Source organism: Lactuca virosa, chromosome 1 (assembly GCF_052849685.1).
Source record: "Lactuca virosa cultivar CGN04683 chromosome 1, Lactuca_virosa_CGN04683_v6, whole genome shotgun sequence".
Taxonomy (NCBI): domain Eukaryota; kingdom Viridiplantae; phylum Streptophyta; class Magnoliopsida; order Asterales; family Asteraceae; genus Lactuca; species Lactuca virosa.
The window spans coordinates 266,818,347-266,845,201 of record NC_136426.1 but is presented as its reverse complement, the minus strand read 5'-3'; the positions used below and the strand labels follow the sequence as shown (position 1 = coordinate 266,845,201).

The 26,855-nt window shown below is 38.5% G+C and overlaps 1 protein-coding gene across 3 annotated transcripts in view; it reads left to right on the top strand.

Annotated features, from left to right (window-relative positions):
• The first annotated feature begins 932 nt into the window (after nucleotides 1–932).
• The window catches only part of LOC145109300 (putative receptor-like protein kinase At5g59700), a 37,159-nt gene continuing 11,236 nt past the window's right edge, over nucleotides 933–26,855 (top strand). For 2 of the 3 annotated variants that reach the window (XM_079046451.1, XM_079046457.1), the window contains exons 1-3: nucleotides 933–1,925; nucleotides 9,352–10,308; nucleotides 10,503–11,441. In XM_079046451.1, the coding sequence (XP_078902577.1) occupies nucleotides 10,108–10,308; nucleotides 10,503–11,441 (1,140 nt within the window). In that variant the 5' untranslated portion in view covers nucleotides 933–1,925; nucleotides 9,352–10,107. Of the gene's footprint in view, nucleotides 1,926–9,351; nucleotides 10,309–10,502; nucleotides 11,442–26,855 lie in introns of those variants that run through there. The other variant, XR_013708926.1, reaches the window with a different exon arrangement.

Here is a 26,855-nt window from a genome sequence, read left to right as displayed (position 1 = left end):
AAAATAATATTACCAGCGACATTATTAGCGGTCACATATACTATTAACGACGACAGACATATTAACTGCAACAAGGTTATTAAAGGCGAAAATATTTTTAACGGCGACATTTTGAACAATAGCAACATGGCATCATCGTCGACTTTTTAGCGGCGACGTGTCGCCACTATTGCTTTTACCGGCGACATCCCACTTTTTAGCGGCAATTTTTTTTGTCTCTAATGCCTCTTTTTCTTGCAGTGTTTTTTTTTAAGATACCCCTAATATACAATTAAAAGCATATATAATCTGTAGAATAAGAGTTTTTCTTGCGGTGTTTTTTTTATTCTGCAGATTATATATATATATATATATATATATATATATATATATATATATATATATATATATATATATATATATATATATATATATATATATAACAAATGTGAACAATTTTAATTATATAATCTGTAGAATAAGCGTGTGAACATAAGGTAATGAAGTTTGAAGAAGTGTTTTTTTATTCAATATATTCAAATCTACCATTTTGATTTGATCCAATAAAATAAGAATGGATCATCATTGATTGGGCGACTTCGACTTTATTTTCTCGATTTCAAACGAAGAGTTGTTGGAACAATTTAATTAAAACTTGATATTGTAATAATAAGTTAATAACTGAAGTTGAACGTGTCAAAATCTTTTTAAATACATTTCACGACAAATTGTATAAATATTTTAAGGTATATATGATGATATTCTACCATAGCAGTTTGCATACGTCTTTTCTATGTTGACCTTTCCTTAACAAAAGTATTAAAAATGACAAAGTAGTGATTTTTTTTTTCCTTTTTCGATTGTAGTCAATCGTATATGATATTTTTTTCAACCTAAAGGCAATATAAGTAGAAGCGCAAGCGCCGATCTAATCATCCCTAACCAAACTCATTTCCGTTTATATTCAAGGAGCCATAACCACATAATCTCCCATATCACAAAACATGAAAAGTATGTCTTCTCCAAAAGTGAATTTAGAAGAGTACCTGATCCCATTGGAGGAGATCCTTATGGCCACCCGAAACTTCAATCCGAACAATCTTATTGGACGTAGTGATTTATTTGGTGACTTCTACATAGGACAATTCTCAGAACGGTGGCAAAACCGCACACTTGCTATCAGACGCAAATATTTCGGTGCTTTCAAAGGACTACCTGACTTCGGTACTACTGTTGAGTTGATGTCCATCTTCAACCATGAAAACATCATTCCTTTCATCGGCTACTGCAACGAACAAAAAGAAATGATAACAGTTTTTGAATACGCTGTCAATGATAGCCTTCATCAACATCTCAGCAACCCCGATAAGAGGCAATCCCTAACATGGGAGCAACGTCTCAAGATTTGCCTAGGAGCAGCAGCAGGACTTGAGCACCTTCACTCAGGTCTTGGAGAGGGAAGCTCATTGATACATAGAAACATCAGGTCTGCAAAAATACTGTTAGATGATAATTTCAAAGCAAAAATTCGTAGTTTTGATATGTCAATATTAGTATACCAAAATCAACCACAATTATTTCCAAGTTGGGCCACCGGTCATGTCTTTTACATGGATCCCCTTTACAACGAAGGCGGCACTGTCAGCACAGGATCAGACGTTTATTCATTTGGGGTTGTAATGTTTGAACTGTTGAGTGGAATGTTGGCTCATGAGAGAATAAGCTTTGGTGATAATCAGCAGAAACAAACACTCATAAGTTTGGTCCGAAGCTACTATAAAGATGGAATGGACAACTTAATTGATCCTCATATTAGAGATCAAGTAAACATTGGTTCTTTCAATGCATTTAAGGAAATTGCGTATCAATGTATTAGCTGGAACTTAAAGGATCGCCCTACAATGAAAACGGTCATCAAGAAGATTCAGGAAGCACTGAATATTCAAGTAAGTCTTTCATTCCACTGCTAGAATTTTCTTTTAATAACATACGAATTACCACATATTGCTGAATTTAAGACAGACAAAAACATATGTCATAAAAATAATGTCGTCTTTTTTGAAATCTGAAGGATTTACGACATGCATAATTCTTTCTTGTAGAATCATTCCATCCTTTAAAAACACATGTTGTGTTCTAATATCAAAAATCAAAATTTAAAAAAAATATATGACTCATTTTATTTCCCCTTTCTAACTAATGTTTCCGCAGTCCTACTCTATAGGTAAAAAAAAATCCCTAAATTCTAAGTTGGTTAACCTTGATCACCAAGGTACACATGAAAATGAAAACAAAAGAACATGGGAACTCAGTGGACAAAGGAATTCTAGAAAATGACTTGTTCACCAAGTTTTATTGAGTTTTACCCTGCTTATACTAAACGGAAAGGAGTCTTGCTCCAACACAATTCGTGGAAAATATGGAAAATTTCCTAAAATACTTTTATACCTAAAATCACTTCCTTTTTTCTGAATTAAGAACTGTCTTTTTGATGAATTAAGCCAACATTCTCCCCCCCCCCCGCAATTCAGCAAATGACACCTTCTTCACTCCCAACAAACCCCTCATTTCTTCGAAGTTGTTTCTTGCCAATGATTTTGTGAGTATATTAGCTCCTTACTCTTTAGTACTTATATGCTTGACTATAACATCCTGTTTTTCTATACACACTCACATATGAAATGAAACCGCATATCAATGTGTTTACTCCCGCCACGAAATACATGATTTTTTATAAAGTTTAGAGTTAACTTCTTATTGACACATCATTACAAGAGTGATGTTTCTTCCTATTAGCTCAAGCACCAAAAAACCTTAACCAAATCCCTTGAAAAGTTGCAGTCGTAAATTATGCTTCACATAAAGAAAGAGCTACATAATTCTCCTTTTGTGAAGCCCAGGTAACCAGATTATTCTTAAGGTAAAACGACAGAGTCGTTTTACTACGCCCGTCATTTACATCCCCTTCCATTTACTATCAGTGTAACCTATTACTATGGTTTCCCTAACTCTCATTGAATACTTCAAACCAAAATATACAATCCCCTTTTGTATATGATATCTAGTGGGTCTTTTCATGAAATGACTAACAAGACTAACAATATATGATATATCCAGGTTGAGTATGAGACAAATACCTTAACCCACCAAAAGTTCTCTTATAATATGTGGGGCCTATTGGTTCCCCATCTTTGTCTTTTATTAGTTCCATTTCTGCTTCCGATTGACACTTACATGGATTGCAATCTTGAGTTCTTGCCCTTTTAAGCACCTTAATTCCATAAGTTGATTGTTTTATGGTAACTCCGCCTTTACATTAACTTACTTCAATACCTAGATAATATGACAACAAGCCAAGGTCACTCATCTCAAACTCTATGTTCAGTTTCTTCTTGAAAATCTTCAAATGGTCACCACAATTACCTATAACAATGAGATCATCAATGTATACACTAACTATTAATAATTTTCTAGTACTGTTTCATGTGGAAAGGGAATATTCTTGTTGACATTTTGGAAACAAAGTTGTTTCAAACACTTACCTAATCAATAGCTCCAAGCTCTAGGAGCTTGGTGTAAATTATACAACGCCTTCAACATCTTATGTGCATTAATCAGTTGACTGCAGTCCATAAAACTTTCTGGCCGAGTCATATAACCATCTTCTTTCAAATCTCCATATAAAAACACCAATTTCACATCGAGATTATATACCATCCATCCATTTTTTGCTGATAGAGCAAACAAGACACATATTGTTTATATTTGCGAAAAAGGTGGAATCAACTCATCATAATCAATTCCTTATTTTTGTACATATCATTTTCTGCTTTAACATTTTCTCGTTTGGAACTATTTTTAGCTTAAAAACCCATTGAAGACCAACATATATTTTTTTGCAATTGGTAGTTCCACTAGTTTCCCTGTTTTATTTATCTTGATTGCATCTAACTCAACCTCCATCGCCTTGACGGGCTCATCTTTTCCACATGCTTCAGTATATTTTGTTTCTTTAAATATCATCATAACGCAATAGAACCAATATTATGATCTTGAAGAAGTTAGCTTGTTCGAGAATGCTCTGATTGATAGTTCTAGATTTATCTTGTAAGAACCAAGTATATCTTAATATCCAGAAACTTCCTAATAAGCCTATAAATAGGTGTAGATATCATTTGCTCCAAACCATCCAAGAAACACTTCAAGAAAGCAAAGTGTCGTAGTCTCTCTAAATTGTACATTCTTCTCAAGTGGTCTTCATAAATGTATTGTTGTTTCCCCTATAAAGAGTCATGCTCAACAATCTAGTATCTGAGCAAGGTTTCTTGATAAGTGTTAACATGTGATTCTCTTTGTATCGTGAGTAGTTTGTGACTCTGCAAGTTCAGTGTCGATACTAGCTTGTTTGGTATTACTGACCACCAACATGATGGGTGATCTCCAAGTCGTCGAAGGAACCAAGAAACTCAACAACAACAACTATAAAAATGTGAGCAACATGTATGTTGTGCTACTTAAAAGGACAAGAACTATAGGAGGTCGTTGAAAAAAGAAAAACTATGCCGCCATTGGAAGATATTCATGACGCTCTACGCAAATAGAGAATTAAATCAAGCAAATTAATGTTTGCCTTATAGACCACAATCGAAGAAGAGATGTTGGAGCATATTTGGGACAAAAAGACGCCGAAACAAGCATGGGACATGTTCGTGACACTTTTATCAAAGAAGAATGATACAGGACAACAACTTCCGGAGAACAAGCTATTATCAATCTCATAGCCTATCATGCCGATTGTTCAATATTTCCACAAGGTCAAGTCTATATGTCGAGAGATTACTGAACTAAATCCACAACCATCATTGTAGACGCTCGAATGAAGAGGATTATAATCCATGGATTATGGTCAGAATATAGAAGCTTCGTTACTACTGTACAAGGATATCCCATTCACCATCTCTTATAGAGTTTGTGAATTTGCCAGCCATCCAAAAAGCTATGGCTAAGGAAATAGGAGGCATCACCTTGAAGAGTGAAGAGGAAGCGCTCTACATTAGCAGAATTCAGATGAATTTCAAGTAATCTGCTAAATAAGGATACAAAAATGTTGAAATAGGGAAGAGTCAAGAAGGAACATCACAACCATGAAGATATCAAAAGACTGGCAATAAGAGTTCTCGGGGGAAGAGGTTCGAAGGAAACTTTAACAAATGTGGAAAGTAGGGCCGATGTCCAAGGATTGCTGGTCAATGAAAAAGTTTTTCGAAAGCAATGTACTAACTTCAAAAAGGAAATAAAGGATGAATGTGATACTGAGTCAAAATATTTCTTAGAAGAAAACAATTTGGCATTCATGGAAATGATGGGAAAGCGTATTAACTATTAGAATGATTAGATCATTGATTTAGGACGCTCCAACCAGATGATTGGTGATCAGAACAAACTACAAGACATAAAGGAGTACAAGGGCAGCCACATGGTACTTACAACCAACAATGCACGACTGCCAATTGCTCAGATTGGCAAAACAACGATCATGCCTAATAACAAATTTGACATGATGTAACTACATAATTTCTATCATGTGTCCGATATGAAGAATAACTTGTTTTCAGTTTCACAACTAACATCGTCAGACAACTACTTCTTGTTTGGGCTGAAAGATGTGAAGGCCTACTGAGATCTTAAGATATTGGAAAAGTCAACAATAAAAAGAAGGAGAGTGGAGTCAATCAATGTGCTCTTGACAGAGTCTGCATACGTACACAAGACTCGAAATAATGAGACATCAAATCTATGGCATGCACGACTGGGAAATGTTGGCTATCACAAGTTGAAGGTAATAATGGAAAAATCATGCTCAAAGGCTTACCTCAACTTGAAGTTAAAACATATGTTGTTTCTACTAGATTCCAGTATTGTAAATCTCATCAATTACCATACAAGGATTCAAATTTTAGAGCAAAGAAGATATTAGAGATAATTCACTCGAATGTGTTCGGTCCAGTCAAGCAGACATCAATCAGTGGGATGTGGTACATGGTGACCTTCAATGATGATTATTAGAGATATGTATGGGTTTTCTTGATGAATGAAAAGTTTGAAACATTCTCAATGTTTCAAGAATTCAAGACAATGTTCAAAGGAGAAGTAAGAATGAAGATTAAGTGTCTACGCTCAGACAATGGATGACAATATACCTTGGAAGAATTCAATCACTATCTGCAAGAATGCGGTATACATCATCAGTTCACATGTGCCAACACACCTCAATAAAATGCTATAGATGAGAGAAAGAATCAACATCTTATAGAAATTTGTTAAAGCATGCTACATGGGAAGAATGTCCCATGAAGATTTTGGGCTAAAGCTAGCAATGCGAACTATTGCCCATGTGATCAACAAACTTCCCCAAACAAGGTTAGGTTTCATCTAACCATTTGAAACAATATGGAATATGAAACCTACTGTTAGCCACTTCCAAGTATTTGGCTACATTTGCTACGTATTTGTGCCTAGTCATTTACGTAGCAAGTTTGACTAGAAAGAAGTCATGTATACATTTGTTGGATACAACAGTAAAAGAAGAGGGTGAAAATGTTGTGATCCAAAAAGTGGAAGATGATACAACTCAAGAGATATAATGTTCGATGAAGAATCTTCATGGTGATCCTCAGAGAAGAAAGTCTTACCGGACTCATAAAATAATGAAGAAGTTATAAAACAGCAGATGAGGTTGCAAACAGAACATATTTGGTTAAGTGTTTATACACCTAGAGATCCAAGCGACATTGATATCACTGAGCAAGAAGTAACTCAACCAAGCAACCCTAGTGAAAGGGAGATGCTGCCTCCACAACTTCGAAACACAGAAAGAATCTGGAAGTCAAATCCCAAGTATGACAATCTGGCCATTTTATAAGATGGTGTTAGAGAGTCGGTGACGTATGAAGAAGCATTACAATATAAAGCTTGGTAGACGGCAATAGAAAAAGAAGTTACAGCCTTAGAGCGGAATCAAACTTAGGAACTGGTACCAAGATCAAAAGATATAAAACCCATTTCCTGCAAGTGGGTTTATTAAATAAAGTGTTACCTAGATGGATCAATTGAAATATACAAGGCTCGTCTGGTCGCTCGAGGGTTTTCACAACAGTATGGACAAGACTATGATGAAACATTTAGTCCAATGACGAATATGACTATTGTATGGGTTCTACTATCACTTATGGCTAGTAAAGACTGGAAATTGTGGCAGATGGATGTGAAGAATGTTTTGTTGCATGGATAGTTGGACCAAGAGATCTACATTAACCAACCAAAGGGATTTGATGATGCAGTTAACACCAATCATGTGTGGAAGATGAGAAAAGCTCTTTACGGATTGAAGCAGCCACCGAGAGCCTGGAATGGTAAGATTTCTAAATTGCTTACCCAGAGTGGTTATCCAGGCGTACATGCAGGCTGAAGCTTACTCATCAAATAAAAAGAAGGAAAATTGGCAAGTGTGTTAGTATGTGCGGATAACTTGATCATCAATGGTGATGAAGAAAGAGAAATCCATCAAACAAGAGAAAATCTCTCAGTGCGATTCCAAATGAAAGAGTTGGGGGAGCTTAAATATTTCTTGGGGCTAGAAGTTGATTGCACTAAAGAAGGGTTGTTTCTCTACCAACAAAAGTATATAAGAGTTATACTTCAAAAGTTTGTCATGTTGGAGTGTAAGCCAATATCAACACCGATAGAGCCGAATGCCAAGATCTATGCACATAAAGGAAAAGAGTTGGATGATGGAACAATGTATCGATAAATAGTGGTTAGTCTTATCTACCTAACTTTATCTCCTATTGACATAGCTTATGCAATTGGTGTTATGAGTTGATACATGCAAAGTCCCAACAAACCTCATTTGGATGCGGCCCGACGGATCTTGACATATGTCAAACGTACAATTGAATGTGGCCTCTTGTATAAAAGAGGAGAATACCGCAATTTGGTTGGATATTGTGATGTTGACTATACAGGAGACTATGACACCCGAAAGTCAACCACTGGGTAGGTGTTTAAACTTAAGTCGGGAACAATTTTGTGGTGCAACAAAAGATAACCAACAATATCACTGTCAACTACTGAAGCACAGTACCAAGCAACGGATGTAGCAACTCAAGAAAGTACATGAGTGGTACTCTTAATGGGGGACTTTCATCAAAAAGTTGACTATGTGGTACCACTTTAGTGCAACAACCAATCTGCAATTCGGTTGACAAAAAATCCAATACTTCATGCTAGAACAAAGCATGTGAAAGCGAACCATGACTTTATCAGAGAAAAAGTCTTGATCGGATAAATTGAGTTGCGACATATCAAGACTAGTGACCAAATAGTAGATTTATTCACCAAATGGATGAGTACTGGAAAATGTGAAGGTTTTCGTTGTCATCTCAACATGGTATGGAGAATGGGAGCTAGTGTTAACAAGGAGTGTTAAAATATCATCACTAGCCTAATAGAACCAATAGTATTATCTAGAAGAATTTAGCTTGTTCTAGAATGCTCTGGAAGACTCTAGAACATTATGGAAGACTATGGAAGATTCCAGAATATACCGGAAGAGTCTAGAATATTGTAGAAGGACATGGAAGGTTATGAAACATTCTAAAAGACACTGAAGCATCCTAGACCTCTTTAGGTCGTGGTAGAATATTCTAGAAACATATAGAAGCTTAATGAACATGATAAATAGTTCAAGAGTTATCTCGTAAGTAACAAGTATATACTAGTATCCAGAAACTTCCTAAGATGTATATAAATAGGTGTGAAGCTCATTTGCTCCAAACCATCCAAGAAACACTTCAAGAAAGCAAAGTATAACGGTTAAGCTGATAATTTCCTTGTAAAATAGATAACTCAGAAGACAAAATTGGCATAAATTGGGCCCTTACATTCTTTTTACCATTTCTTTAAGCCTTTAATTTGAGTCTAATTATTATGCCTTTGTCTTATCCAATTTTCTTTGTTGATATTTTTAAAGCAACTAACATACGCCCTTACTTCAATCCTAATTCCTAAACTATGTATTTGGTTCCAAACTAGATTTGAACATCAAGTTTTCCCTTTGATTACTTTTTAGTAGTCTCTTGCCTATAACCATTTGGTTAGATTGTGTATTTATCTTTTTTTTTTCTGTTACATTTTGTATAGATTTCTAGTGAAAGAAACCTACATCACACAGGCCTCAGCATGTAAAAACTTTCATCTCTAGAGACAAATAGTTTATTTTGTCAAGCAACAGTTTTACAATTTTGTCATGACCACGAAGTTTTATGTCAATTGTAGTATATTTAAGCGAACTCACTTTTGTTTATATTTCAGAATCCTGGAGCTTCTCGAACCATTACCCAACCGCGGTACCAACATGAAACTCTTGAAAGCTTTTTAATTCCATTGGAGGAGATTCTCTCGGCCACTCAAAACTTTAGTGAGGAATCTTATATTGGAGGTGATAGATCTGGTAAGGTCTACATAGGAGAACTCTGGCAAAAACGCAAAGCTGCCTTCAAACGCCTTAAAAAGAATAGCTACCGAGCAGAGGATGATTTCAACAATAAGCTTAGGATGGTTTCCAGTTTCCACCATGAAAACATCATTGGTTTCATTGGTTACTATGATGATGAGAAAGAGAATATTATAGTTTATGATTATGCTATCAATGGAAGCGTTGATCAGCATCTCCATGAACCTGAAACCAATGGGAGGCATTGCCTAACATGGAAACAACGTTTAAAGATCTGCGTAGGGGCAGCAAGAGGACTCGAGTACTTTCATTCAGGTCTTGAGGAGGACAATAAAGTAATTCATAGAGACATAAACTGTTCAAATATACTGTTAGACGATGATCACAAAGCAAAAATTAGTGATTTTTCTCTGTCACTCATAGTAGACCGAAATCTTCCAGAAACCTATGACCGTGTTGCACGTACCTCATACTACACATATCCTATTTACTATGAAAGTGGCCTCCCCAACACAAAATCAGACGTGTACTCATTTGGGGCTGTACTCTTGGAAATGGTGAGTGGGATGAAAGTTAATCATCGAAGGAGCATTGGTACTGATGATGGGCCATAGATGAATCTCTTAAATTTTGTTCGGTACCACTTTGATGATGGATTGGACGACTTAATTGATCCTCTTATACGTGATCAAGTTAATAGTCATTGTTTCCGTATGTTTATGAGGATTGTGTTTCGGTGCATTAGTTTAAAGTTAGAGGATCGCCCTACAATGAAGAGGATCATAAAAAGGATTGAGGAAGCACAAGATATACAAGTAAGTTTTATCATTTTATTATTTGAAACTAGAACTTAAATTATGGAAATCCATGTTCTCCGTTGATTTCAAAGTATTTACGTAATAACCAATGATTTTTGTAATCTTTTTTCTATATATTTAGCATAAGTTTAACTTTGACTCCTGGTCACACAACTTAATTATAAGAAAATTTGATTTTTTTAAATTCACAGAATCAACACGAAGTAGCATTTACCCTAGCCACACAAAGCCAACAACGTGAAAACCTCGAAAGTTATCGAATTTCACTGAAGGAGATCAACTCTGCCATAGAAGACTTTAGTCAAGAAATTCCTATCGGAGATGGTGGATACGGTAAAGTCTACAAAGCACGAATCTCGGAATGTTGGGCAAATTGCATAGTTGCCATCAAATGCCTTGATCCAAAAGGCCACCAAGGAAATTCGGAGTTTAATAATGAGGTTAAGTTGCTTTCTTGTTTTCACCATCAAAACATCATCCCTTTCGTGGGTTACTGCGATGAAGATGATCAAATGATTATCGTTTCCAAATACGCGGTCAATGGAAGCCTTGATCATCATCTCAATGACCCACGTAAGAAGAGTTGTTTGACATGGTCACAACGCCTTCAGATTTGCTTAGGGGCAGCAAAAGGACTTGACTACCTTCACTCGGGTTTAGGGAAGGACAACATCGTAATACACCTGGACGTGAAAAGCGGAAATATATTATTAGATGAAAATCTTGAAGCCAAAATTTGTGATTTTGGTTTGTCAAAAAAAGGCACCAAAAACCAGAATGATACCCAATACTATACAAAAGTCGCGGGTACCAATTTCTACCTAGATCCCCTTTATCGAGAAACCAATGCCCTCAATAGAGAGTCTGACGTGTATTCATTTGGTGTCGTCTTGTTTGAAATGTTGACTGGAATGCTAGCTTATGGCCCAAAACCCCTGATAAGTCTGGTCCGACGCTACTATAAGAAGGGACTCGAGAAATTAATTGATCACAATATAAAAGATCAAATTGATGACCGTTCTTTTTATGCTTTTAAAGAACTTGCATGGCGGTGTATAAGCTTAACCTTAACGAAACGCCCTACAATGGAAACAATCATCGAGGGAATTGAGGATGCAATGGAACTTCAAGTAAGTACATTTCTTTAACTTTTATATAGCGATTATAAGTGTATCTAAGGAGGGTAAGATGCTGATGGCAATTTTAAACAATTTCAGCAAGTTTTGAACCCTCCAAACAAAATTAATAAAGATAAATTCAAATACTTAATTTATAAAAGTAGAATACAAATTACTTCAAGAATAAAAATATTACTTTCAAGCAACAATGAAAAAAGATATAAAAATATGTAAAATGCAGAATGGTAAAATTTAGGAGATATAGATGATTGAACACAAGTATTTACACGATTCTACACTAAAAGCTTAATCTACTAAAAAAATGTAGGTTAATACTTTTAAACGGTCTTAAAAACCTTGTACAAAATTGGCCTATCTAGTACTCTCAAATTCTTTCTAAGAGGAGACCGGATCTAACTAACAATAAACCTAAGAAACTTACACAATATGTTAATCTTGAATGGAGTCACAACAAACAAAGATACACATTGAAGCAAGAAAGTGGAGATTTAATAATTGAAAATATGGTGATTAATTGAGCTCTTCCCATTCAAAACGAAAGTACCTAAAACATAAACTGAAAACCATAAACACAAAGCTTAGTGAGTTCCCCAAAGTACCACATACCATACATAAATGTCAGCTCAAGGCTGTGCTGGGTCTGCTTCACCCCCATGTCTATTTCACCCCCGAGTCTATTTCAACTCACGTGACAGCTCAAGGCTATATCGGGTCTATTTCACCTCTAAGTCTATTTCAACTCACTCGGTATTTTTCAACCGTACGGGTCTCTTTCACCCCACATACATATAGCAAACAGGCATAAATGCATATAACAAGAGTCACAAAGAGAACAAGAACATACAACCCTAGTATCTTACAGTATAGTGAGCAAACTCACCTCGATCTGCTGATAAACAAATAGACGCTCGGGCTGCTGAACCGGAGAATCCCCACACCAATCAATCAATTAATAATTAGGTCTTAAACCATAACCAGGAACCTAATTCATTAAATCCGACTCCTTAGGGTAAAAGGCCATTTTACCCTTTCCTTTAATCGGCTCAAATAACCGTGACCCAACCCAAAAGCACCTGAAGCCCAAAATGGTCCATCCATCTAAACTCACTGTGGGGAGTATGCTGAGCATACCTAACTCATACACCCCACATACTCATACTGACTAGATTATGGGGTTCGAACCCAATACGCGCAACGTACTTTTTTATGAACCAATCTTCATATGGATGGCTTAATCCCTTAAGACCATTTCGTCCAAACATCACATCTACTCTAAAACAAGGTCTTAATCCATAAATTCGGAAGCTTTAAGCTTATGCATGGCTTAATAAGCCCCAAAACCCAATTTCAGCACACGAACATCAAGAAATGAACATCAATCCTTGCATGGTTGAGTTAAACCCATAAAGCTACCATTTTTATGCTCAAGGGACCTCCAAAACACTAAGATCTACCATCCTAAACTTCTGGAGTAGCTTATACTCACAAGAAACAACTCAAGGGACCAAAATATGCCAAGAGCTCCAAACTAGTTAGATCTAAGAGATGAATCAACAAAGTTGCAACTGTATACCTTCTGAGACTTGCCGAGATGATGAAGATTCTGGATCTTCAAGCTCCACTCCAGCCAATGCTTGATCACTAAGCTCCTACTTCTTCACAATGCGCAAAAAATACCAAAAGTTTACTACCAAAGCTCAAGAATACACAAGGAAAGGCTAGGGTTTCGTGGGGAGTCTTTAAAGGGAAGGAAGCTGATGAGGGGGAAACCTCAAGGTCCATAATGACATTTAAATAGGGTCCAAAGCCTAAAAATTAGGTTTTGTGGTCTGCTTACATACGCCCGACGTATGTATGGGTACGCCCAACGTACACCACCAACCCTCGTGACCATCTTAAGAGAGTACGCCTAGCGTACTCCAAGTTACTCCCAGTGTAACAAGGACCAAAAGTGTAATCTTTTTAAAACTAAATCCAAATATTGACGAGTACCTGAAAATCGATCATTACAATTCTCCCCTATTTGAATTAGACTTCGTCCTCGAAGTCCGCTGCTAGAAATAACTCCTGATAATGCTTCCAAATCTCATCCTCAGGCTCCTACGTCGACTATGAACGCTTTTGGTGCTGCCACTACACCTTTACCAAGTCCACCAACTTGTTTCGCAAAGTCTTCTTCTTTCTGTTGAGGATTGCGACCAGTCTCTCTATATAATTCAGGCGATCATCCACCTGAATGACCTCCAATGGAATCACTGCAGAATTATCAAGCAGACATTTTCGTAGCTGGGAGACGTGGAAAGTACTATGGATATGACTGAGCTCCAATGGTAGATTCAAACGATACGCAACCCTACCCACTCGGGTTAATACCCTGAAATGACCAATATATTTGGGGCCCAACTTACCCCGCTTCCTGAATTGGATGACACCTTTCCAAGGCGACACCGTCAGGAGTACCATGTCCCCAACCTGGAATTCTAAGTCTTAGCGGCATCTATGTACATAGCTCTTCTGTTGACTTTGTGGTGTCTGAAGTCTGCCACGATCCTGCTGAATCAACTCAGTCGCCCGAAGTACCACCTCTGTACTACCCATGACCCCCTGACCGACCTCACCCCAACATATCAGGGTCCTACACTTCCTCCTATAGAGCATCTTAAAAGGAGGTCGATCAATGTTGGTGTGATAACTTTTGTTATATGAAAACTCTTCTAAGGGAAGGTATGTTTTCCAATTCCCACCAAAATCTAATACACATGACCAAAGCATGTCCTCCAAGGTCTGGATAGTCCGGTCACTCTGACCATTAGTCTATGGGTGGAAAGCCATGTCGAAATGCAGACAAGTACCCAACTCCTCATGAAATCTCTTCAAGAACCTAGAAGTATACCAGACATCCCTATCAGAAATCACCAAAACCGGCACCCCATACCGTGTCATAACCTCTTGAATGTAGATGTTGGCCAACTTTTCAGCTGAGATACTCTCCTAGATCAGAATAAAGTGTGCACTCTTGGTCAATCGATCCACCATGATGATGAGTTTTGGGTAAAACAAATAAACTAGAAAAACAATTCCTAAGTTCACATGCAATCTACTTGGGATCTATGTTTTAACTATTGAACATATAACTTTGAATTGCAAACAAGAACCCTAGAGGAGAGAGGCTAATTTCGAAATTAACAAACTAGGGTTTTAGAATTACATACCTTTCAATTGTTATAGCAAACAATTGTTAATCCTCTTGAACTTGATCTTCTTGGAAGCCTAGCACCACAAATGTAATGCCTCTAATGGAATCACACCCAAGAACTAGCAAGAAGGAAACTTGAAGGAGAGAGAGAGAGTATGCAAAATCGGCCCTAGGGTTTCACCAAAGAAGGAGTGACAAATTTTGAGAGCTGGGAGGCTCCTTATATAGCTGAGGGATCTAGGGTTTAGGGAAAACCCTAATGCTCCTTTGCTTAGGGCCTAAGCAAACCCAATGGCCTTATCCAAAGCCCCCTTGGACGAAATCCTTAGGGTTTCCCCTATAGATTTCGTCCACCTCCTTCCAAGGAGGTTCTGGAGCCTTCCACTCAACTATTAGATAATTGCAAACTAGTCCCTGCACTTTATAATTAATACTTTTAACCCCAAAATTAATTCTGATTAATTTCTGGCTAACTATTAATTAAACATAATGATTTCTAATTAATATATTAATCTTTTAACATATTAATAAATCATTTATATTAATTTATTAATCTTATAAATTAATATCTCTCCTTTCATAATTTCCTTGTCCAGTTGCTAGGTTGAGGGCAACCCAAAAGGATTGTGCTGCTATCAATTCAAGTACATACCAATTATAGTTATGGGCTTAGACACCTAATCCAACAGTCTCCCACTTGGATAAGTCTGTAACTATAATTGCTAGTATGCCTTCTAAATTTGACCAGCAAATTGTAGCTTCCAAAAGCTGCTGCTGAACTCTGACCCAGTCAGTTACATGTCCTGAGATAAGTGATCATATAATCCTTCGTTCTGTAAGATATCCCCAGACATAAGACATGGAATGAAATCAATCTCTTTGTCCAGAATCTATGTTTCCCGATTTCTGATTTGTGATGATGTAGGACTTCTAATTGAACACATCAATTTAGTCCTGGCTGGGCCCAGCACATAAGTCAACACCAAATCATCGAGGGGCCCACAGATATCGCTTTTACGGTTAGGGCAAAAGGAACGAATAAACGTTGACTCATATGCTTGTATCTTTTACTTATCAAATTATACATGACAATACGTTTTATAACACCAATTTACTGATGCGTTTTCGTATCACCAATGCATGACCGACTTGTAAATTACAACTCATATTTCTCCGCTTCAAGATTATAAGATATTATCGTCTCAGTATTACTCGTGACGAATTCCATGAAGTGATACTCTGAGCGAGGGTTTATCCAATACTCAAATCTCAATTTCTGAGTACTCATGAACATTACAACAATTCTATTGCCATGTCTATCCTTAGACAATCTACAATCCAGTTCATGACAGTCTTAATTCACTTCTTACTTCCAAAAGTACGAGCGACTGTGGAGTTTGAATAATCTTATTATTCGGGAAGTAAAACATGCAAAATATGAAACACAATAATAAACAATCGACAAAAGGTAGTAACCAAACTTATAAATAATACTTTATTATTTAATCACCAAAAGTCAATTACATTTACTTTGTTACAAGTTTCAGAACAAAACTAATCTAACTACTAAAACTAATATCATCTTTCAGTCCTATGCTCCGAGCATGCTGAATATGCTTAGCCCTACTCAGACCCTTTGTGAGGGGGTCTGCTGGGTTATCTTCAGATGACACCCTCTTTACTACAAGATGGCCTTCTTCTACTCTATGTCTGATAAAATGGTACTTTCTGTCGATATGTCTGGTTTTACCATGATCTCTTGGTTCCTTTGTCAAGGCAACCGCTCCTTCATTATCGTAGAACAGTTCCATAGGCTCCTGGATGGTTGGAACAACTCCGAGATCTCCGATGAAGTTCCTCACCCAAGCTGCTTCTTTCGACGCTTCACTCGCTGCTATGTACTCTGATTCACAAGTAGAATCAGCCACCGTATCTTGCTTGGAACTTTTCCAAGTAACTGCTCCTCCATTCAGTAAAAATACCCAGCCTGATTGAGAACGGAAGTTATCTCTATCCGTTTGAAAGCTGGCATCACAGTAACCATCTACTCTCAAAGTATCACTGCCACCAAGCACAAGGACCCAGTCCTTTGTCCTTCGCAAATACTTGAGTATATTCTTAACGGCTATCCAATAAGCTCTACCCGGGTTTCCCTGATAGCGACTGACCATGCTCAAAGCAAATGCCACATCAGGGCGAGTACATGTCATAGCGTACATGATCGATCCGACAACGGAAGCATAAGGTACACGACTCATGTCATCTATTTCAACATCTGTACTCGGGCATTGAGTCTTACTCAATTTGGTATTGCTCTGGATAGGTAGCTCTCCCTTCTTGGAATTTTCCATACTAAACCTCTTTAGTACCTTATCCAAGTATGTGCTCTGACTAAGTCCAATTAGTCTCTTCTTTCTATCTCTCAATATTCTAATCCCAAGAATATAGGCAGCTTCTTCAAGGTCTTTCATGGCAAAACACTTTCCAAGCCAAGACTTAACATCTCTCAAGGTTGGAACGTCGTTACCAATGAGTAATATGTCATCGACATATAACACCAGAAAAGTTACTATACTCCCACTAGCCTTGATATATACACAAAACTCATCTTCACTTCTAGAAAAACCAAACTCTTTGACTTTCTCATGGAAGCAAAGATTCCAGCTGCGAGATGCTTGTTTCAATCCATAAATGGATTTCTCAAGCTTGCACACTCTATTGGGAAACTTTTCATCAACAAAACCCTCTGGCTGATTCATGTAAATGTTGGGTTTTGAGCATTTTAACACTCCTATGGTGTACATGCAACCCTATAAACCTTGGATCTATGTTTTCTCTATTATACATGCAAATATTAACTATTCCAAGGTTTCATCCTAACTAGCATATTATGAAGCACCTATACTACAAAGTTCTAGTTAGATGACATACCTTTTGATGTAGCTTGATGTCTTTAAGCTTTAAGAGCTTAGCCCCAATAGTGTGGAAGCCTCAAATGGAATCACAAATCACCAAAACACCTTGGAAGAACTTGAGAGAATATGTATGCACACTAAAATCGGCCCGCTCTCATTTTCACACACTTGTGCCAATTTTGTGAGCCAAGGACCCCTTTATATATTATGGAGGATTAGGGTTACATCCATGTAAACCCTAATACCCATGACCTTTCATTTACATAGGATCCATGGGTTAAAAGCTCCATGGACCATCCATGAAAGCTTAGCCCAACCTAAATGAACTTGGCCCATTCCATATATATAAGAGTCCATATTTAATTAGTTCTTTTTGATCACTTAATTAATTATAAATTAATTCTTGATCAATACTAATTAAATAATATGATTCCATATTAATATATTAGAACTTATAATATATTAATATAAATCATAAATATACTATTCTCAAAAGACTATCCATATAAATTGTGCCGGTGAAGTGCAACCCAAATGGACCATGCCGGGTCGGGTCAAGTACATACCAAATATAGTTATGGACTTAGAAATTAATCCAACAGTAAACATCCTCAGCCAACTTCCCGTTAAGGAAAGCAGTCTTGACATCCATCTGCCAGATTTCATAGTTATGAAAGGCAGCTATGGCGAGCAATATCCTAATAGATTTAATCTTAGCTACTGGCGAGAAGGTCTCATCATAGTCAACCCCTGGGGTTTGAGTGAAACCTTTTGCAACCAGTCGAGCCTTGAATGTATGCACATTTCCATCCATGTCTGTCTTCTTCTTGAAGATCCATTTGCACCCAACTGTCTTACGACTTGGTGCACTATCAACCAAATTCCAAACTTGGTTGTCATACATGGACTTAATCTCGCTGTCCATTGTCTCTTTCCACTTGGAAGCCTCTGGGCCTGCCATTGCTTCCTTATAAGTGACTGGTTCATCTAAATTTACCAGTGTCCTATCACTTATGAATGTGTCACCTTCTGAAGTAATATGAAAACCATACAACTCAGGTGGCACACTCACCCTAGTGGACCTTCGAAGAGGTAATGAGTTATCAACTAGTTCAACAGGAACTGTTTCCTCTGGTTGAGTGCTAGTGTCATCTAAGGTTCCTTCATTGGCTAACTCTTGAATTTCTTCAAGTTCAATGGTGCTCCCACTGTCCTCTTTGAATATGAGCTCTCTTTTTAGAAAGACTCCTCTTCGTGCTACAAAGACCACGTTTTCACTAGGTCTGTAGAACAAATATCCAAAAGACTGCTTTGGGTAACCAATGAAAACACATTTCTCACTTCTAGCTGCTAGCTTGTCGTGAGTTTCTCGTCTTAAGAAAGCTTCACAACCCCAGACTTTAATATGTGCTAACGAGGGAACTTTCCCTGTCCACATTTTGTGAGGTGTTTTGGCAACCTTCTTTGTAGGGACAAGATTGAGGATGTGGGCGGCTGTCTCTAAGGCATACCCCCAGAAGTGAATAGGAAGCAAAGCACGACTCATCATAGAACGAACCATGTCTAACAAGGTTCGATTACGCCTCTCAGCTACACCATTTAACTGTGGTGTCCTAGGAGGAGTTAATTGTGAGACTATCCCACATTCTTTCAGATAGTCGTTGAACTCGATACTAAGATACTCCCCGCCTCTATCGGATCTAAGTATCTTTATCTTCCTGCCCAATTGATTTTCGACCTCATGCTTAAACTCTTTGAACTTTTCAAAGGTTTCTGACTTATGTTTGATTAAGTAGATATAACCATATCTGCTATAATCGTCAGTGAAAGTCACATAGAATCGATTAGCATCCCTTGTAGTTGATCTGAAGGGCCCACACACATCTGTGTGTATGAGATCCAACAGACCTTCACCTCTTTCACAAGACCCTGTGAATGGTGATTTTGTCATCTTTCCCAAAAGACAAGATTCACACATATCATCTGATTTTAGGTCAAATGATTCCAACACTCCATCCTTTTGGAGTTGGGCTATGCGTTTCTTGTTAATGTGTCCAAGACGACAATGCCACAAGCATGCCTTGTCTACACTATTAGACAAGTCAATATTAAATACACTATTTCCTAAGCTATCAACATAAGTCACTGTTTCATACACACCATCACAAGGCAAAGCTTCAAACACAAAAACACCATTCTTATAAACAGAAATTGAACCATTCAAATCATTAAAAGAATATTTAAAACTTTGTCTGAACAATGCATGAAATGAAATAATGTTTCTCGTCATCTCAGACGAATAGCAACAATTTAATAAATCTAATCTAACATCATTACTAAGCAAAAGTTGATAAACTCCGATCTTGGTCACTGGTGAAGACTTTCTGTTTCCCATGATCAAGTTTATCCTTCCTCGCTCTATCTCCTCACTTTCCTTTAGCCCCTGCAAATCAGAACAGATGTGAAAACCACATCCTGTATCAAGGACCCATGAACGAGAAGATAATGAGTTATTAGAAGAAATAGTGTAAATACCTGCCGAAGATGGCTTTACTTTGCCATCTTTGATATCTTGCAGATATTGTGGGCAATATCTCTTCCAATGCCCCTTTTGATTGCAATAAAAATAAACGGCCTCTTTTGGATCAGAAACATGGGGAGTGGTAGCATTGGGCTTAGCCTTTGGGCCATTACTGGATGACCCAGCTTGAGCCTTGCTCTTCCAGTTTTGCTTAGGAGGACCTTTCCTCTTTTTCCCCTTTCCCTGTCCAATAGCCAAGACAGGGGCACTTGCAGGTGTGGAGGCTATACTTTTACCCTTCATCCCTGCTTCAGCTGTCTGCAACAAGTTGTGCAATTGGGCCAGAGTCTGCTCAGTGTTGTTCAAATGGTAAGTTAGAATAAACTGACCATAACAATTAGGTAGTGAGTTCAAGACCATATCAATGGCCAATTCCTCATCAAAGTGAATGTTGAGCTTGACCAAACGCTCTATGTAGCATTGCATTCTTTGCACATGAGACACAACCGACTCCCCTTCTTTCATCTTGCAAGCCATGAGTGACTTGACTACTTCAAACTTTTCTTGACGAGCTCGCTTATGGTACTTTTCCATAAGGTCCTTGTTCATCTCAAAAGGCCAGTAGTCCTCATAGTACATCTGCAGTTCTGGGGACATGGTTGCCACCATGATGCATGCCACTTTGGTAGCATCATCGTAATGTTTCTTGTAGGCAGCATATTCTTCAGGAGTAGCTTTTGACTCATCAAGTTCTTTGAGCTCCTTTTCAAGGACATATTCTTTGTCCTCAAATCGAAGCGCCATCTTGATGTTTCGCATCCAATCGTTATAGTTAGAGCCATCCATAACGACTTTGGAGCAAATGTTGAGCAAAGAGAAGTTGTGGTTGGAGGAGGATGAAGCAGAAGTGTTTCCAGGAGTAGACATCTGAAAAGAAAGAAAGTTTTAGTTAGATTTCAAGATACCTCAATATAATAACCCAAAGATATAATATCAAGGTTAGGATCCAATTATGAAGATTCACAACTTAGAAATGGGATGCCGAGATCCAAGTGTAAATTTCATAAAGGTAGGTGAATGACGATTCACCAATTCCACCATTAGACGAGATAAACGAAGTAAAATTCCTAATTCTTTTGAGATACATTGAAACTATTCAATGGCATGTTTTAATCTCAGATTATGCTCTTCTATTTGTGACTGGGATGCCGAGGATCACAAACAAGATGTGAATAACCATGCAAATGCGCTTGGTAACCTCATTGTCTTTATCATTAACTATTGATGTGCTGGTAAACCACACACGCTCCATCAAAATGACAATTATGAGATACCCATTACTACTCTTTATCAGTACCTTTTAGTGTGCTGGTTAACCACACACGCTCCACTAACGACTAATAAAGCATAATGTGCAATTTCATGGATTAGCATACTTTTCACATTTTTCCTAAAGTAACTAGAGTTGGGATTTTGAAAAATAATGTTCTAGTACTTTCTTTAATAACATTATACTTTTAATGAGAAGTAGTTGTCCTATCAAACCCGTTCTGCTAACGACCCCCCACTAATCAAGGAAGCGGTGGGTGAGAGTGGACACCCATTCAACTACCATTTTATAGGCAGTTTCCTTATACCCCCCTTATAGACTAGCTTCGTGAATGAGACATACTAGCGATTTGACTGACCATATTCTTATACATATATAATATTTAACTTTTAATTATAATACATATATAAGGTGTGTTTTAAACTTTTTAAAACTTTAAGGTTTATATAAATTTCGAAATTTAAACTATTTAATTTAAATTTAAATAAACCAAATAACTAGATTTAATATTTATCTATTAATTAACTTTTAATTAATTTATTAAATCTTGTAAGGGTTATCTAATTAAATTAAACAATTAATTTAATCCTAATCCATATCCCTTCCAGATTTCGAAAATATGGGGATAGGATAATTTCCTTATTTATCTCAATCATCCAATAAGTCAACAATTATCCAAAACAAGGAAACCCTAAAAAGGCTAGCATATTTCGAAATTTAAGGGAATGAGGCTAGGGTTTCCAAAACCCTAACCCTAATTTCGATTAGGGTTCTTGGAGGCTAGGGTTTTCGAAAACCCTTTGATCCAAAACCCTAAAATCGAAAATTTTGGCCTTTAGGGTTTAATGGCTATAAACCCTAATTTGCAATTCAACAATTATAGCAATTCAATTTAAAACAAACAATGTCTCTGATACCACTGATGGGTTTTGGGTAAAACAAATACACTAGAAAAACAATTCCTAAGTTCACATGCAACCTACTTGGGATCTATGTTTTAACTATTGGACATATAACTTTGAATTGCAAACAAGAACCCTAGAGGAGAGAGGCTAATTTCGAAATTAACAAACTAGGGTTTTAGAATTACATACCTTTCAATTGTTATAGCAAACAATTGTTAATCCTCTTGAACTTGATCTTCTTGGAAGCCTAGCACCACAAATGTAATGCCTCTAATGGAATCACACCCAAGAACTAGCAAGAAGGAAACTTGAAGGAGAGAGAGAGAGTATGCAAAATCGGCCCTAGGGTTTCACCAAAGAAGGAGTGACAAATTTTGAGAGCTGGGAGGCTCCTTATATAGCTGAGGGATCTAGGGTTTAGGGAAAACCCTAATGCTCCTTTGCTTAGGGCCTAAGCAAACCCAAGGGCCTTATCCAAAGCCCCCTTGGACGAAATCCTTAGGGTTTCCCCTATAGATTTCGTCCACCTCCTTCCAAGGAGGTTCTGGAGCCTTCCACTCAACTATTAGATAATTGCAAACTAGTCCCTACACTTTATAACTAATACTTTTAACCCCAAAATTAATTCTGATTAATTTCTGGCTAACTATTAATTAAACATAATGATTTCTAATTAATATATTAATCTTTTAACATATTAATAAATCATTTATATTAATTTATTAATCTTATAAATTAATATCTCTCCTTTCATAATTTCCTTGTCCAGTTGCTAGGTTGAGGGCAACCCAAAAGGACTGTGCTGCTATCAATTCAAGTACATACCAATTATAGTTATGGGCTTAGACACCTAATCCAACACATGAACCATATCAAATCCACTCCACGCATTGTCTGTGGTAACTTCGTAATGAAGTCCATCGTGATCTCTTCCTATTTCCAAACAGGAATACCTAACGGATCCATTTTTCTATGAGGTTGCTGGTCCTCATCCTTGAATTTCCTAAAAGTGAAGCACCTCTCAACATACTAGGCTACATCTCGCTTCATGAAGGGACACCAATAATCAGGTCGGAGATCTTTATACATTTCCGTCGCTCCGGGATGTATAGAGAACCTCGACTTGTGCGCCTCCTCCATCAAAAACATGACGCGCACCACCCTAATATGGAACCTACACCCTCCGATACAGAGTTAATAAACCCTGCCTATCATAATTGAATGAAGATATATGACACACTATACACTCGCTCTTCCAGTGCTCCCTTTTCATAGCCTCAACCTGTGCTTCTCGAATCCGCTCCAGAAGCAGAGTAATCATGGTCATCCTCAGACACACGCCCCTGATTGGGGTGGTAGCCACGTTGCGAATGATAGCATCGGCCACCACATTGGCCTTCCACGGGCAGTAAAGGATCTCACAATCATAATCCTTCACCACATCCAACCACATATGCTTCCTCATGCTCAGATTCGGTTGGTCCATCAGGTACCTCAAACTATTATGATCTGTGTAAATGGTACAGCTGACTCCATAGAGGTAATGTTGCCAAATCTTGAGGGCGAAAACCACAACCCCAAATCTAAATGATGTGTAGGGTAGTTCGCCTCATGAGGCTTCAACTGCCTAGATGCGTATGCAATCACATGACCCCTCTGCATCAATACTGCTCCCAAACCTATGATCGATGCATCATAGTAAACCACAAAGTCCTCAAAACCCTCAGGCAGGTTTACGATTAGTGCCTCACACAACCTCTGTCTCAGAGTCTCGAAAGCTGCCTGCTGCTTAGGCCCCCAACAAAAGGTGATGGTCTTCTTCGTCAACGGGGTCAAAGGAACCGCTATCTTGGAGAAATCCTGAATGAATCTCCGATAATAACCTGCCAACCCAACAAAACTTCGAATCTCTGATGGAGACCTCAGAACCCCCACCTCATCGCTGCCTCACCCTTGGCTGGATCAAATAGGATACCATTCTGGTTGACAAGGTGCCCCAGAAACTGCACCTTGCGCAACCAAAAAATCACACTTGGATAACTTCGCATACAACTTCTCCCTCCTCAAAGTCTCTAACACCTCTCTTAGATGCTCCTCATGTTGTTCATGTGTCTTTGAGTAGACCAAGATGTCATCAATAAACACAATCACAGACCGATCCAGCATAGGTCTGAATACACGGTTCATGAGATCCACGAACGCTGCTAGAGCATTGGTGATCCCAAAGGGCATCACCACGAACTTGTAATGACCGTAACGAGTTCGAAAAGGCCGTATTCTGTGTATCCTCCTCTTTGAACCTCATCTAACGATAACCTGAATGTAGATCAATCTTGTAAAACCAAGATGTGCCCTGAAGCTGGTCAAATAAGTTCTCGATCCTTGGGAGTGGATAATGGTTCTTCACCGTTAACTTATTCAGCTCCTGGTAATCGATACACATCCGATGTGAACCATCCTTTTTCTTTACAAACAAGATCGGCACTCCCCATGGTGAATTACTTGGCCAAACAAATCCCTTGTCTAACAGCTCTTGTAGCTATGTAGACAACTCCTACATTTCTAGAGATGTTAATCGATAAGGTGATTTGACACTCCAGGTAAATCCTCCGAGAAAACGTCTGGGTATTCCCAAACAATCGGCACATCGCCCACAGTCACCTTACCCTCCTCCCGGGTATCCATCACATAAGCCACAAATCCGGAACAACCCTGCTGAAGATAACGTCTGACCCTTGCCGTCGAGCAGAGAGTCAGACCATGCTGAGAACATCTCCATGAATCACCAAATCTCCCCCACTCGGGGTCCAGATATGTACCAATTGATGCTCGCAATCAATCATTGCCTCATTAGGGCTCAACCAATCCATCCCTATAATAACCTTGCTCTCATGCAGGGGAATAGGAACCAAATATATCGAGTACTGATCGTTGAACAACTCCAAAGTGCATCCCCGATGATCCCTCGATACTCGCACGGGACGATCGTCGGCAATGTCAACCTCTAATGGATAATCCAGCTCCCTCGGAGCATCGACAAACCACTTACTAAGTGAAAGAGATATAAAGGGTCAGGTATCCCCCGAATCAAACAAAACCGGAGCAGAGATACCGATCACAAGGAGCGACCCTAAAAACAGCACACATATATAAGTAGGAAAAACAAAATAAATAAAGGATAAAGAGAAGATACATACCCATCACCACATCTGGTGCTGCACGAACCTCCTCGACTGTCAGCTAAAATGCCCTACTCCTCACCATAGGCGCCTCCGCCTTACTCTAGCGGCCAACTGTGATCCTCAAGGTCGCCGGAGCGGGTGCTGTAACTGGTCCTTCCACTGATAGACTAGGGAAATCGACCTTTTTATGGCCCATTTGATTGCAATAAAAGCAAATCAAACTCGATACCTGGGTGGTGACAGTGCAATCCCTACTAAAGTGCCCAGTCTTGGCGCACTTGTAACAACCCAAACCACCCACCCTGCAAGCTCCATCGTGCGTCTTTCCGCACTTGCCATAGTAGCGGCGGCCCTGCGGGCCCTTCAACCTCGAATCAAAAACCTTGGGCCTCTTACCTGAAATCTCTGAACCCTGAACCTGATCCGACTTCCTCTTCTTCTCCATCTCTAGATCAATCTCCCTCTCTCTGGCTCTCACCACCATGTCATCCAGTGTCCTGCAATTGGATATACTCACAAAGTGTCTAATATTGCTCCTCAACATGTCATGATATCTTGCCTTCTTCATCTCCTTGTCGCCACATACTGTCGTACCAACAAAGCCTTCTCACGAAACATGATAGTGATCTCCGCCACCGTCTTAGTAGTCTGGCGATGGTCCTGAAACTCCCTCTCCAACTATTGACCTCAATCACAGGTGTGAAATCAACTCAAAACCTCGTCACAAAATCCTCCCAAGACATCGACTTAATCGCCTCGCCTCCCAGGGCGTGGTTAACCTCCTACTACCAATCACGAGCTCTGTCTTTTAGAGGACATAGTGCAAATCTGACCTTCGACACCTCAGGGCAAAAACTAGTGCAGAAGGCGTTCGTGATATCCACTAATCAATGTCTTCTTGAAAAAGGGTCCTTCTTCCCGAAGAACTCCGGATCCCCACATTCCCGAAACTCTCGAAAAGTCAAAGAGCGAGCTCCCACCATCACCATAATCTCATAATGAAATGTGCCCAAGCGCTCATCCATTACCTCCAAGATACCCTCATTGATCGTACCATAGATCATAGGAGTCTTCTCAAGAATATTGCAGGTAATCTCTGATGAAATGAACTCTCGCATCTGCTCATCCATGTGTCCGACCCTAGAGCCAGAACCCGAACAATTGCCGACACCATAACCATCACCGACACCCATACTACCACCAGAACCTCCTCGAATGATTACCATGCTGAAAATAAACCATAGAAACCATCAGGAACACACTCAAGGAACCCCACGTTCTACAAGCTCCTTGGTATCATCGTGACTTTCCTTGAATCCGGTATGGATCCTCTGCTTCCAGTAGTACGGGGCGAAT